Raw genomic sequence first — 13,614 nt, 5'->3', positions numbered from 1 at the left:
CCGACATAATACAGTACGACATAATACAGTACGGGTGTATTTGGGTACATGAACACATGTAGTTATGAGCTGTGGCTGGATGGACTTGTGTCTCTCTCTGAAAGAGAGAATGCTACTTCCTCCGGAGATAAAGATAAACGGAAGAAGCATCTGAAGGAAGTGAAAGATTCCCTGGCCTGGGATAAAAATAGTGTAGTATATTTCCTGTCTGTTCAGACCATCCAGAGTGTGTGGGGGCGCGCATATTTGTTCTTTGTGTGTGTGCGCGCCCGTCTGTGTCTAAACAGTATTTGGTCTTACCCATCCAGACCTCTCCGAAGCATCCCTGGCCCAGTTTGAGCTCCAGGCGTAGAGACTCCCGGGGGATCTCCCAGGCATCCTTGGCCAGTCCCTGGGTCTGGGGCTTCACCGTGGGGCACACCGTGGTCAGCCGGTAGCACAGACCGTCTGCATGCTCTGCGTGGGGGGCACAAACAAACATGTAGGGATTCTTATGAATCCCAGCAGTAAAGTACGAGGGAAACCCAGCGAAGCTTAAAAAAGGGGAAATTTCACACAACACTTCAAGTTTGCCTGTCAGACATGCGATGCGGCTGAATTTAGACATGCCTATAATAACAGAGCTAAATATGAATGAGAATTGGATGATTTAACACGACTGGGACCTCTTGCTTTTATAGTGCACCAGAGCGAGGTTTTCTTTGCCCCAAATGCCACCCTATTCCCTATATGGTGCAATGCTTTTTTTATGTAGGGAGCAGGGTGCCATTTGGGACAGAGACGTAAAGTGGGCTCTCCCAGAGTTTTAACCTCTCTCCTTCTGCTGAAGGGGAGGCACTTAGGGAAGGTCTTTATTAAATATTCAATCTGAGAGCCATTCATCTAGCTGGGGAAATCACAGGGTCAATTACAGGTAAGCCTGCTACTACAGAAGCACAGATGTGAGAGACCGCAGTGAATGAATGTGGATTTTTGATCATAAACTGCACTTGGAGAACGGGAGGAAGCTGTGAATAAGAAAGTTACTGGGGAGCTACACTGGGGTGTTGGGAAAAACAGGTTTTAACTGAGACATTTTGCCAGCGTGAACAGAATGTAAGCCACTTTGTCAAGTGTTCTCTTGCGTGAGCTACCCGTCAAACTCTTGAAAATAGAACCAGTGTCATTTTACGCTGAGCAGTGCAAGCCTCTCGCTGAGCCGCGCTGCTTAGGCCCAGGTTTCATAGAAATGAATAGGAGCATCTCACGCTCAGCAAGGTTACGTTTCCAGTGTAGCAGGCCTGTTAAAGAGTGAGTTTGAGAGAGAAAGTGAGTGCTAGAGAGATCGAGAGACCATCAATAAAAGGAGGTAGAAGACATACCTGTGTAGTGTTTGACCAGTTTCTGCAGCGTGTCAAACTGGGCGCGTGTGGTGATGTAGTAACCCCCGTTGTCAAGTTTGCGGATCTTGTAGTGTTTCACATTGTCGCCTTTGGCATCGTCCCAGTCTCGTATGGACAGGGAGTAAGCACCTGGAGACAATGACCAGATTCTTCGTCCATCCAAGCAACAGTATTAAGACCTAGGCTTTATTCATGGAAATGTGAGTGTCACTGGCTATTTCTCAAATGACTCCATATTCCCCATTATAGTGCACGACTTTGTCTTAGGGTACCAGATGACTTCAGGGCCAGTATTCACAAAGCGGGTCAGAGTGCTGACCTACGATCAGTTCCCACTTGTCCATGTAGTCTTATTCAGTGTGATCTCAAAGGCTAAACTGATCCTTAAAAATCAGCAGTCATACTCTGAGATGCTTGGAACATACGGACCCCCTGTGGCCAACACAAAAGTAGTGCACTACACGAGAAATGGAGTGTAACTAGAGATGCAGCCCGTGCACGTTCTCACGCTAATCGTCTTCACCTTTAGTCGTTTCACTCTCTCGCACCAGGAAGGTGCCCCGGTTGTTGCCTGCATTCAACAGCAGCCTCTCAGCATCTTTACGTCCCATTTTACCAAAGTACCACCTGAGGAAGGACACAGAAATAGAATGAGTAGAGCCTTTGGAAAATGTTGCAGTGCAGCAGTTTCCCAAATCTGTCCTTGAGAATCCCCAGCCGCTCCAAGTATTTGAAGAGCATTTGATGTGTTCCAGAACTAGCACACCATTCTATTTCTATGGAAGGACACACATTTACATCAATACCAGCTTATGTTACTATGAACTTTACTTGAATCAATACTAGCAGGTATTTGGAAAAATCAAACTTCAAATGCACAACGAGAGGAAATAAAGCATCGGAGTCCATCAGGGGTCAATCTAACAAACAGGATGACATTCAATTTCCTTGCTAAACGATCATAAACCTCTAGGCTCATATAGGAGATGGTGGCTGAAACCCCCTGTGGCCATATGTATGAAGTGCAGGGCTCTACACAGAGTACATGTGCTCCTAAGTTGAAAAATGTAGGAACACAAAGAAATGTAAGAGCACAATGAAAGTATTTTAGGAAGATTTATAAGAAATTATTAAAAGTTTTTAAATAAAAAAAGTTGTGTTCAAGCCCAATGCCTCCTCAAATATTTGAGTTACTTAGGGGAGACAAATGTTCAGCTGCCCCTTTAAGGGCGGCAGGTTGGCGTGGCAACAGGGCACTCGCATGGCATGCAGGCTCGCATGTCTGTCTGTGAGGTCTCTTCACTAGCAGTTGAGCAAGTTCAAACTAAAAACAACCTAGCGTGTGAACAAAACGACGTAGCCTAAATAGCCAAGAAACACAAGGACAAAGTCGCACTTCAGTAGACTAAGATGCATGTGCGCTTCAAAAATGAATCTTTCAGCGCTTCACTCACAGTGCAGACAGGCCCCAGACACTGTTGCTGCACGAGGTGGGATAGTACCCGGCTCCACGAGGAAGCCTAAGCCCCCCTCAGTTCAAACTTGTGCCCCTTAGTTTTAGTTCAATGTCCCTATATAAAAACAGCTAAATGATTTGAGTGAGAGAAAAAAATCGGTATCTCCGCTGTGTCAGCACAATGGACAGAGCGTGCCGCGGTGTGTGAAGGGGGGCTATGGAAAGCCACTGGGGCAGTTAGGTATGACTCCTTTGTGTTTTAATAAAAAGCTGGGGGGAAAACAAACACTTCTCATCTCTGTGGTAGGCTAAATGAACAACGTGACACGCCTCCGCCTGTCATATTTGACTTAGATCTATAAGGGCGGGGTCGAGTTTACCAGTCGGGCCATGGTGAGGACGTCGTGTTGGAGGCCAAACTGTCTCTTCCTCCGTTGTTCCTATCGGGGGGGGGGGGGGGGGGGGCTCTCTGCGAGAGTATCGGCCCTATGATGGGGTGTGTGAGGTTTTCATCCGACGTTGACTGATACGGATTTGATTATGACCGAGCTCTTTTCTGGAGCCTGGAGAGGAGAGGGTGTGCTCTGACCCTTTCCCTGGGCTTGGAGAGAAAATGACTGCACAGCAAAATGTTCCTGGTTGCGGCACGGACGTTGTGTCACCGCTGGAGGTATGGAGACAACCCCAGTGTCCACTATGAATCATTCAGGATAGAATTCTCCCCTTACAAGCTTCAGCAAAGGCCCATGCGGGAAGTTGGTGCCCCCGCATCGCCAAGAGGTTAGAGGACAGTGTTTAGGGCCTGGGCAAAGTGTTAATTTACCTCAGGCTAACTGCTATGACGCTCCTTTATTTGGCGGGGGAATATGCATCATGTACCCAGTGCTCGTTTTAGAAAGTGTCATCCCGCCTTGCTGTCACATGTACATTAGTTTGGGTAGTGTGTGTGCGTTTAAGGGGGGGGGGGGGGGGTTAGAAATCCTAAATCATGCTAATTTCAGTTGAGGGGAAAATGAGGACTGCTACGTTTGAGGTTACTGCTTGTGTGTGAGGAACGTGTCTCGAGCATCAGTTTAAATGTCGAGACCAGAATAAAGGGAGGGGGTGCGTGGCGGAGACGCGCTATAGGCACATCTCTCTCCACTATTGCGCACTGACACTATCGCGCACTATGTCTTTCATTGAGTCAATTGTCTGCCAATGTTGATCAATGCCTTGTGAAATAAACAATGTATTCATCAGTAATAATCCCAACATATTCCCCCACTCATTTAGAATGTTTGATGTCTACTCATACCATTCTCCAAGTGTAAATGTTGTTTGGAGCTCACAAACTGCGATACACTTGTGATGAAGACTTTTGGTTTATTTAATTGCATTTATCAGTTTACTGTCAATTTCTTTGTTGTCTTTGTTTGGATAGCATATGTCTGGTTTCTCTTTTTAGCGTGAATAGATATACAGTGGGGAGAACAAGTATTTGATAACCTGCCGATTTTGCAGGTTTTCCTACTTACAAAGCATGTAGAGGTCTGTAATTTTTATCATAGGTACACTTCAACTGTGAGAGACGGAATCTAAAACAAAAATCCAGAAAATCACATTGTATGATTTTTAAATAATGAATTTGCATTTTATTGCATGACATAAGTATTTGATCACCTACCAACCAGTAAGAATTCCGGCTCTCACAGACCTGTTAGTTTTTCTTTAAGAAGCCCTCCTGTTCTCCACTCATTACCTGTATTAACTGCACCTGTTTGAACTTGTTACCTGTATAAAAGACACCTGTCCACACACAATCAAACAGATTCCAACCTCTCCACAATGGCCAAGACCAGAGAGCTGTGTAAGGACATCAGGGATAAAATTGTAGACCTGCACAAGGCTGGGATGGGCTACAGGACAATAGGCAAGCAGCTTGGTGAGAAGGAAACAACTGTTGGCGCAATTATTAGAAAATGGAAGAAGTTCAAGATGACGGTCAATCACCCTCGGTCTGGGGCTCCATGCAAGATTTCACCTCGTGGGGCATCAATGATCATGAGGAAGGTGAGGGATCAGCCCAGAACTACACGGCAGGACCTGGTCAATGACCTGAAGAGAGCTGGGACCACAGTCTCAAAGAAAACCATTAGTAACACACTACGCCGTCATGGATTAAAATCCTGCAGCGCACGCAAGGTCCCCCTGCTTAAGCCAGTGCATGTCCAGGCCTGTCTGAAGTTTGCCAATGACCATCTGGATGATCCAGAGGAGGAATGGGAGAAGGTCATGTGGTCTGATGAGACAAAAATAGAGCTTTTTGGTCTAACTCCACTCGCCGTGTTTGGAGGAAGAAGAAGTATGAGTACAACCCCAAGAACACCATCCCAACCGTGAAGCATGGAGGTGGAAACATCATTCTTTGGGGATGCTTTTCTGCAAAGGGGACAGGACGACTGCACCGTATTGAGGGGAGGATGGATGGGGCCATGTATCGCGAGATCTTGGCCAACAACCTCCTTCCCTCAGTAAGAGCATTGAAGATGGGTCGTGGCTGGGTCTTCCAGCATGACAACGACACGAAGCACACAGCCATGGCAACTAAGGAGTGGCTCCGTAAGAAGCATCTCAAGGTCCTGGAGTGGCCTAGCCAGTCTCCAGACCTGAACCCAATAGAAAATCTTTGGAGGGAGCTGAAAGTCCGTATTGCCCAGCGACAGCCCCGAAACCTGAAGGATCTGGAGAAGATCTGTAGGGAGGAGTGGGCCAAAATCCCTGCTGCAGTGTGTGCAAACCTAGTCAAGAACTACAGGAAACGTATGATCTCTGTAATTGCAAACAAAGGTTTCTGTACCAAATATTAAGTTCTGCTTTTCTGATGTATCAAATACTTATGTCATGCAATAAAATGCAAATTAATTACTTAAAAATCATACAATGTGATTTTCTGGATTTTTGTTTTAGATTCCGTCTCTCATAGTTGAAGTGTACCTATGATAATAATTACAGACCTCTACATGCTTTGTAAGTAGGAAAACCTGCAAAATCGGCAGTGTATCAAATACTTGTTCTCCCCACTGTACCTGGCCTGTGCGCCAAGAAAAGGTGTAGCTAAATGTATTTAAGTGCCCGTTTGGAGATGTTGTAGTTAGTTCACTTTTGGGTAACTCAAAGGAAGGCTGTATCTTAGCATGGCAGACCCAACCTGTGCTTTATTGGTTAAGATGGGTTTTGCCTGATGAAAGGCTTTTTCTTTTGAATGCTGACATTTAAGTCAGAACTTAAATATATATCAAACACACAAGCAGTACCAGTCAAATGTTCGGACACACCTACTCATTCAAGAGTTTTTCTTTATTTTTTTTTACTATTTTCTACATTGTAGAATAATAGCGAAGACATCAAAACTATGAAATAACACAAGTGTTAAATCAAAACATATATTTGAGATTCTTCAAAGTATCCACCCTTTGCCATGATGACAGCTTTGCATTCTCTCAACCAGCTTCATGAGGTAATCACCTGGAATGCATTTCAATTAACAGGTGTGCCTTGATAAAAGTTAATTTGTGGAATGTCTTTCCTTCTTAATGCGTTTGAGCCAATCAGTTATGTTGTGACAAGGTAGGCGTGGTATACAGAAGATAGCCCTATTTGGTAAAATACCAAGTCCATATTATGACAAGAACAGCTCAAATAAGCAAAGAGAAACAACAGTCCATCCTTACTTTAAGACATGAAGATCAGTCAATGCGGAACATTTCAAGAACTTTGAACGTTTCTTCAAGTGCAGTCGCAAAGAACATCAAGCGCTATGATGGAACTGGCTCTCATGAGGACCACCACAGGAAAGGAAGAACCAGTTACCTCTGCTGCAGAGGCTAAGTTCATTAACTGCACCTCAGATTGCAGCCCAAATAAATGCTTCGCAGAGTTAGACTAACAGACACATCTCAACCATCAACTCTTCCCGTTCAGAGGAGACTGCATGAATCAGGCCTTCATGGTCAAATTGTTGCAAAGAAACCACTACAAAAGGACACCAATAAAAATAAGAGACTTGCTTGGGTCAAGAAACCAGAGCAATGGACATTAGACCGGTAGAAATATGCACTTTGGTCTGATGAGTCCGAATTAGATTTTTGGTTCCAACCGCTGTCTTTTTGTGAGACGCAGAGTAGGTGAATGGATAATCTCTGCATGTGTGGTTCCCACTATGAAGCATGGAGGAGGTGTGATAGTGTTTTGCTGGTGACTGATTTTATAATTCAAGGCACACTTAACCAGCATGGCTACCACAGCATTCTGCAGCGATACGCCATCCCATCTTGTTTGCGCTTAGTGGGACTATCATTTGTTTTTCAACAGGACAATGACCAAAAACACACCCCCAGGCTGGTTATTTGACCATGGAGAGTGATGGTGCTGCATCAGATGACCTGGCCACAATCACTCGACTTCAAACCAATAGAGATGGTTTGGGATGAGTTGGACTGCAGAGTGAAGGAAAAGCAGCCAACAAATGCTCAGCATATGTGGGAACTACTTCAAGACTGTTGGAAAAGCATTCCTCATGAAGCTGGTTGAGAGAATGCCAGGAGTGTGCAAAACTGTCATCAAGGCAAAGGGTGGCTATTTTGAATAATCTAAAATAAACACATTTTGATTTGTTTAACCCATTGACGCGTATGATCACATATTTGTGATCATTGTTGTGTGGCTCCTGCAGCGTACAATCTCAAATATGTGATTGGAACAGTAGCAACAGAACATATGATGCAACAAACGCATCTAAACATCATTGTTGTCTGAACAGCATCTAAATATGTTTTTGTACTGATGGAAAACAAAAAGGTCTTAAATGCAAACTTCACCATCCAAGCATCACATGGAACACATCCACAGCCAAACACATTCTATAAACCAGTCTAAATAACAGGTTGCGCTGACAAAAAACAAAACATAAATTAGCGACCTAACTGCTAGACTAGTTTACAATGTACCACATCTCTGGTGAGCACAAGAGACTAATGTAATGTTGTTAGAAAATAAATGCGTGTCAGCTAAGCTAACAACAGCTACATTCTTTATAATGGCAGCCATGTTTGTTTATGTTGGATTAACCGAAAACTCCTTAATCCCAGAATGCCATTCACTATAAGACGCAAATAAACAAACTCAGATGGCTGTACTCATTGCCTGAAAAACATGAACTTAGTTTAGCAACTTTTCAGCACATTACAAATCGTCAATATACTTGTTACAATGTATACAAGAACCGGAGTACATGACTTGACAAGTCGTTTGCCATTTTTGACAAATCACAAAGTCAATACAATGTGTTCATGTCACAGACCTACTGCCTAGCCTAACCATAGCGCGAAAGCTAAACAGGGATGAAACCATTTTACGGGGGTTGTGGGGAGGTTCATTTCATTTGTGGTGGCCCATGGAGTGTAGAAATGGGGCAAGGTATCGTGGGGAGATATGGTGCAGAAAATATTACTATGATTGGGGATATCAATAAATGGGTGGCAAACACAAGGTAAGATTATACACCAAATAAAAATAAAACCCCTGGAAAGGGGGGGGGGGGGGGTCTGGGCTGACAACCCTGAGGTACCAAAGTTACAATCTGATGCTGCGTTCAAAACAACTGGGAAATCTCCGACTTCAGTGCATTCAAGACAACTGGGAACTCGGGGGGGAATGAGTTCCGACTGGGAAAAATAGTTTTGAATGGTCATCCAACTCGGAATTCAAACTCGGGAACTCGGCTCTCTTTCTAGCGCTCTGACCTTCTGACCTGAAGATCGTTGACGTCATGATTTTACCTAGTATTTTTCCAAGCTCACAGTTGTCTTGAAAGCACTATAAATCAGTCGAGTGAACTACCCCTTGTTATAACATCTTTGGTCTGACAGACGCTTAGGTGACAACCAGAATTCATTGTATGATGTCAACAAACATGGCGCCACACATAGCCAATAAATAGCTTAGCATTAGCTCATCATAATCAGTACAACATTTTTAAAAAGTATTTTACACACATCATATGTGTCCATTACAATCTTTACAAGAATCGGAATGCATGATTTGTCACCGGTAGTTGAAAACGTGAATAAAACAGTAAATAGATTATGACCCATACATACATACATACATACATACATACATACATACATACAGTGTGCTATAGCAGAAAGGACAACACGACATACAGAAAATAAGCCACTTACTTTGATAGGAACACACACATCCAATTTGTAAGGAAAAACAACCATGAAGGCAATGTGGACGGCAGACAGAAAATGTGCTGGGGGAAAATGTTTGTGCAAGGCCTGTTCTGACTAGTGATGCGCAATGTCTTCATACTTGATCTCGGGAAACACTAGGGAAGTGCTTGGGCACTCGTTCAAGAGAGAAGTTTGTCCGGCTCAGTAAAGCCTCAAACATAAGTGATCCACAACAGTGAAATGGGCTACTTCTTATGTGAATTAATGAGGCGGCGGAAAACACCTCGATTCAAACTGTTGTTTGAGAAAATAATTAGAAAATTACAAGTTGAAACATAGCCTTTAGATAATTAGCAGGCAGCGTGTCTTGGTTTGAGGGCAGCGCAGGTAACTGTCCTGTTGTGTAACAATCACATTTTGGAACAGTGAGAGCATTCTGCCATCACGAGCAACAACAAAAAAACTCACGCAGGGGCGATGGTTAGAGATATTTGGAACTCACGCTTTAAAAAAGGTTAACACTTTTTTGGTTACTACATTTGCATAGTTTTGGTGTCTTCACTATTAGTCTACAATGTAAAAAAATTGAATGAGTAGGTGTCCAAACTTTTGACCGGTACTGTATTTATAATTTGCAAATATCACCGTCATCTTCGAAAACACCAGCGCTGTGTAAATAAATCCAACACTAATTTTCACCTCTACCTGACAGCCTCCTGCTGAATCTTTGTCCTTATGACTGCTAGAAGGCCCCTATTTTACACTGAGACAGCGCAGCGGAGATAGGTTGACAGCTAAATCTATAGCATGTCACTTGAAAAGCACTCAATGATCTAGGAATCTCTGCATTTGAACTTTGTTTGTTATGGTATAGCGTGATGTTAGCAGAATTCAATATAATTCCAACGCAAGAAACCCCCAAAAATGTAGCCCCCTCGCTGATTTCAACTGCCCCCTTAGTCACTTTATCCTGGCGCCAGATCTGACGGGATTCGTAGTTCTTTGAGTGATTAGCTACCATATGTAGCTAGTTTTGATTCCAATTGACCCTTCACTAAGCCCCACCCCATAATTGTGGGCAACCAATCGCAGCGCTCCAATGGACACATTTTTAAGGCTGCCCCAGCAACTTTTGGTTGATTTAGCAACTTTCCTGTGTGTGTGTGTGCGTGTGCCCGCTCTTGGATCCCTATGGATAAGATCACCTGGAAAGGTGGAACCTGATCTTAGATCAGCACTCCTACTCTGAGACACTTCATACATATGGACCCAGGAGAACAGCAGAAGCTCTGAGATCTTCTAGTGAACGTGCCTCCAGTGAGAGCTGTGTGGTATTATGGTCACGCTGCAGTGATTAGGCTAGCTCGATTTGCTGTTGTAGCCGTGGATAGTCTTAAAATCAGGTTAGGTTAGGAGTGACAAGGGTCTTACTCTTCAGCCTGGATCGAGTCAGCTGGTGCCACATAGTTACTGGGGATGTAGCCCTTCTTCCCTGTGTTGATGGAGCGCGCCTCCCACCAGTCCCCTTCTCTGTAGGGGGGGACAGACAGACAGAGATAGATACAGACAGACAGACAGACAGATATATAGAATCATCCAGATAGATATATATCACTACTATGTCTGTACAACGGTAGTCTGGTTATGAAAGGGACTTGTATGCTTGCTTTATCTGTGTCTTGGCAGTGAGCTTGTACATGCTGTCTTTTATGCATGGATTCTATTGCTATATTATTAAGGCATGCAGCAAAGTATTACATTTGAATTGAACAAAGTCAACCAAGGCTACATTATAGAGCAGAAAGTTATATATGACCGAAGGCACCATCTATGTTAAAGGTTTTGTTAAATTAATCAAATGAAAGTCTCCAGCGATCTGGGTGGAAAAACAGGATCGGGGGGGACACAAATCTAACCCATTTAGGAAGAACACTTGACAGAACAGGTAGTGTTCTCAAAGATATTCTGTCACCGTTACACCACCACCGCTCCTGATCATGATGAATGATGTTCTCAGAGGGAGGCTGCGTCCCAAATGGCATTCCATTCCCTATATAGTGCGCTACTTTTGACCAGGGCCCATGGGGACTCACGTGTTGTTGATGATCTGGAAGCGGTCCCCTTTTTTGAACGACAGGTCGTCTGAGGTTCTGGCTTCATAGTCGTACAAGGCCACAAAGAACGTAACCCCACCTGAATACAGACACAGGAAAACATTAAATAAAACATTCAAGTTAAATGCACAAGTGAAATTCATGACAGTATGTCCATTTAAGAGGCTGAATTTTTTTTGTTGTTGACTAACTCAGAGAGATAAGGTGGAGAACCAGTTAGAATATGAAGGAATTCAGAGCTACTAATAGCCTACTAAAGATACAAAGACTTCCTATAAATACCTACTGACCTTTGTGCCAAGATTGTTCCTGTCATTGTCGCTGAATGTTCACAGTACCAAACTCTGCGGCAAAGGTGTGCAGGCACATTGAAATGACAGGAGACCAAGGGACCAATGGAAGATGAGTCAGAGAATGTAGACCTGTAGTGGCGGTTCTGTTTCCATAGCGCCCGTGACTGACTGGTGTCTGTGGTGTGAATGTTCGTGAGCGGAGAGTAGCATCTGTGTTCTCTAGCCTGCACACTCCCTAACGTTTTTTCACTGTCGGTAATTCTACTCTATAGAAATTTCCAGTGTATAGATTAGAAATAATGTTATGTTGGTCCGGAAACGGACCGGCCATAGGGCAGTTTGGGCAAATGCCAGATGGGTCGCTCTATCTTAAGCCAAGTGGACTGGTCTTTGTGTGTGAAAAAAATATATAATTATGGCTAATGATGGGGGCCTCAAGAGAAACAAAAAAAATATTTAAAAAAATGGGGAGATGTGTTAGAAATGCCCAGGCCAATTTCTGCTCCCGGTCCATCCCTGTGTAGTGCATACTAATGGCAGTGGGATGGGTACAGTTCTGACAGAGTCTAAATCAGTCGGGGAGCGGATTTAACGGTCCGGCAAGGTTGTTGTTTGCTTAGCGTCGTAGAGGAAATGATTACGTCAGCTCGGTGCAAAGCGAACATCATTACAAGACAAGAATAACAACATGGTACAGGGCAATCTCATCTCGCAGTTACGTAATGTCAATAAATACACTGTAAACCATTCTGCTTACTGGGAAGAGACTAGACACGGCAGATTGTGTGGATAATAGGGCTGTGACCATTACAGTACCATGAAACAGAGCAGACCAACTCTTTGGTCCTTTAAATAACCTGCTGTATGTAAAAAAAAAAGTGTGCTATAGCTTGGGAAATAAATACATGTGACTCTGGATGACAGCATGATGTTTGTTTCCAACATTAGGGCCGTTTTCCTAAAGAAGTTAAATCCCTTTGTGTTTTGTTGCCGTGCCACGATTCTAACAAGTATCGCGATACTGGTATCATCCCGGCCCTAGCGGATACATATCTATGGTTTCCTCCCAAATGGCAGCCTATTACCTATATAGTGCCCTTGTCCCAAATGGCAGCCCATTACCTATATAGTGCCCTTGTCCCAAATGGCAGCCCATTACCTATATAGTGCCCTTGTCCCAAATGGCAGCCCATTACCTACAGTGAGGGAAAAAAGTATTTGATCCCCTGCTGATTTTGTACGTTTGCCCACTGACAAAGAAATTATCAGTCTATAATTTTAATGGTAGGTTTATTTGAACAGTGAGAGACAGAATAACAACAAAAATTACCAGAAAAATGCATGTCAAAAATGTTATAAATTGATTTGCATTTTAATGAGGGAAATAAGTATTTGACCCCTTCTCAATCAAAAAGATTTCTGGCTGCCAGGTGTCTTTCATACAGGTAACGGACGGAGATTAGGAGCACACTCTTAAAGGGAGTGCTCCTAATCTCAGTTTCTTACCTGTATAAAAGATACCTGTCCACAGAAGCAATCAATCAATCAGATTCCAAACTCTCCACCATGGCCAAGACCAAAGAGCTCTCCAAGGATGTCAGGGACAAGATTGTAGACCTACACAAGGCTGGAATGGGCTACAAGACCATCGCCAAGCAGCTTGGTGAGAAGGTGACAACAGTTTCTGTGATTATTCGCAAATGGAAGAAACACAAAAGAACTGTCAATCTCCCTCAGCCTAGGGCTCCATGCAAGATCTCACCTCGTGGAGTTGCAATGATCATGAGAACGGTGAGGAATCAGCCCAGAACTACACAGGAGGATCTTGTCAATGATCTCAAGGCAGCTGGGACCATAGTCATCAAGAAAACAATTGGTAACACACTATGCCGTGAAGGACTGAAATCCTGCAGCGCCCGCAAGGTCCCCCTGCTCAAGAAAGCACATATACATGCCCGTCTGAAGTTTGCCAATGAACATCTGAATGATTCAGAGGACAACTGGGTGAACGTGTTGTGGTCAGATGAGACCAAAATGGAGTTCTTTGGCATCAACCCAACTTGCCGTGTTTGGAGGAGGAGGAATGCTGCCTATGACCCCAAGAAACCATCCCCACCGTCAAACATGGAGGTGGAAACATTATGCTTT

General features: G+C 43.8%; 1 protein-coding gene across 1 annotated transcript in view; it reads right to left on the bottom strand.

The window, feature by feature from the left end:
* LOC139531965 (tyrosine-protein kinase yes) overlaps positions 1–13,614 on the bottom strand; it is a 39,034-nt gene that overhangs the window by 8,394 nt on the left and 17,026 nt on the right. Inside the window, exons 3-7 of the mRNA XM_071329005.1 lie at positions 11,153–11,252; positions 10,491–10,589; positions 1,906–2,009; positions 1,362–1,511; positions 301–456 (exon numbers count right to left, since the gene is read on the bottom strand). Coding sequence (XP_071185106.1) covers positions 301–456; positions 1,362–1,511; positions 1,906–2,009; positions 10,491–10,589; positions 11,153–11,252 — 609 coding nt within the window. The remainder of the gene's footprint in view (positions 1–300; positions 457–1,361; positions 1,512–1,905; positions 2,010–10,490; positions 10,590–11,152; positions 11,253–13,614) is intronic.

This window comes from Salvelinus alpinus, chromosome 10, assembly GCF_045679555.1.
Source record: "Salvelinus alpinus chromosome 10, SLU_Salpinus.1, whole genome shotgun sequence".
Taxonomy (NCBI): Eukaryota; Metazoa; Chordata; class Actinopteri; order Salmoniformes; family Salmonidae; genus Salvelinus; species Salvelinus alpinus.
This window is presented reverse-complemented; position numbering and strand designations above follow the sequence as displayed.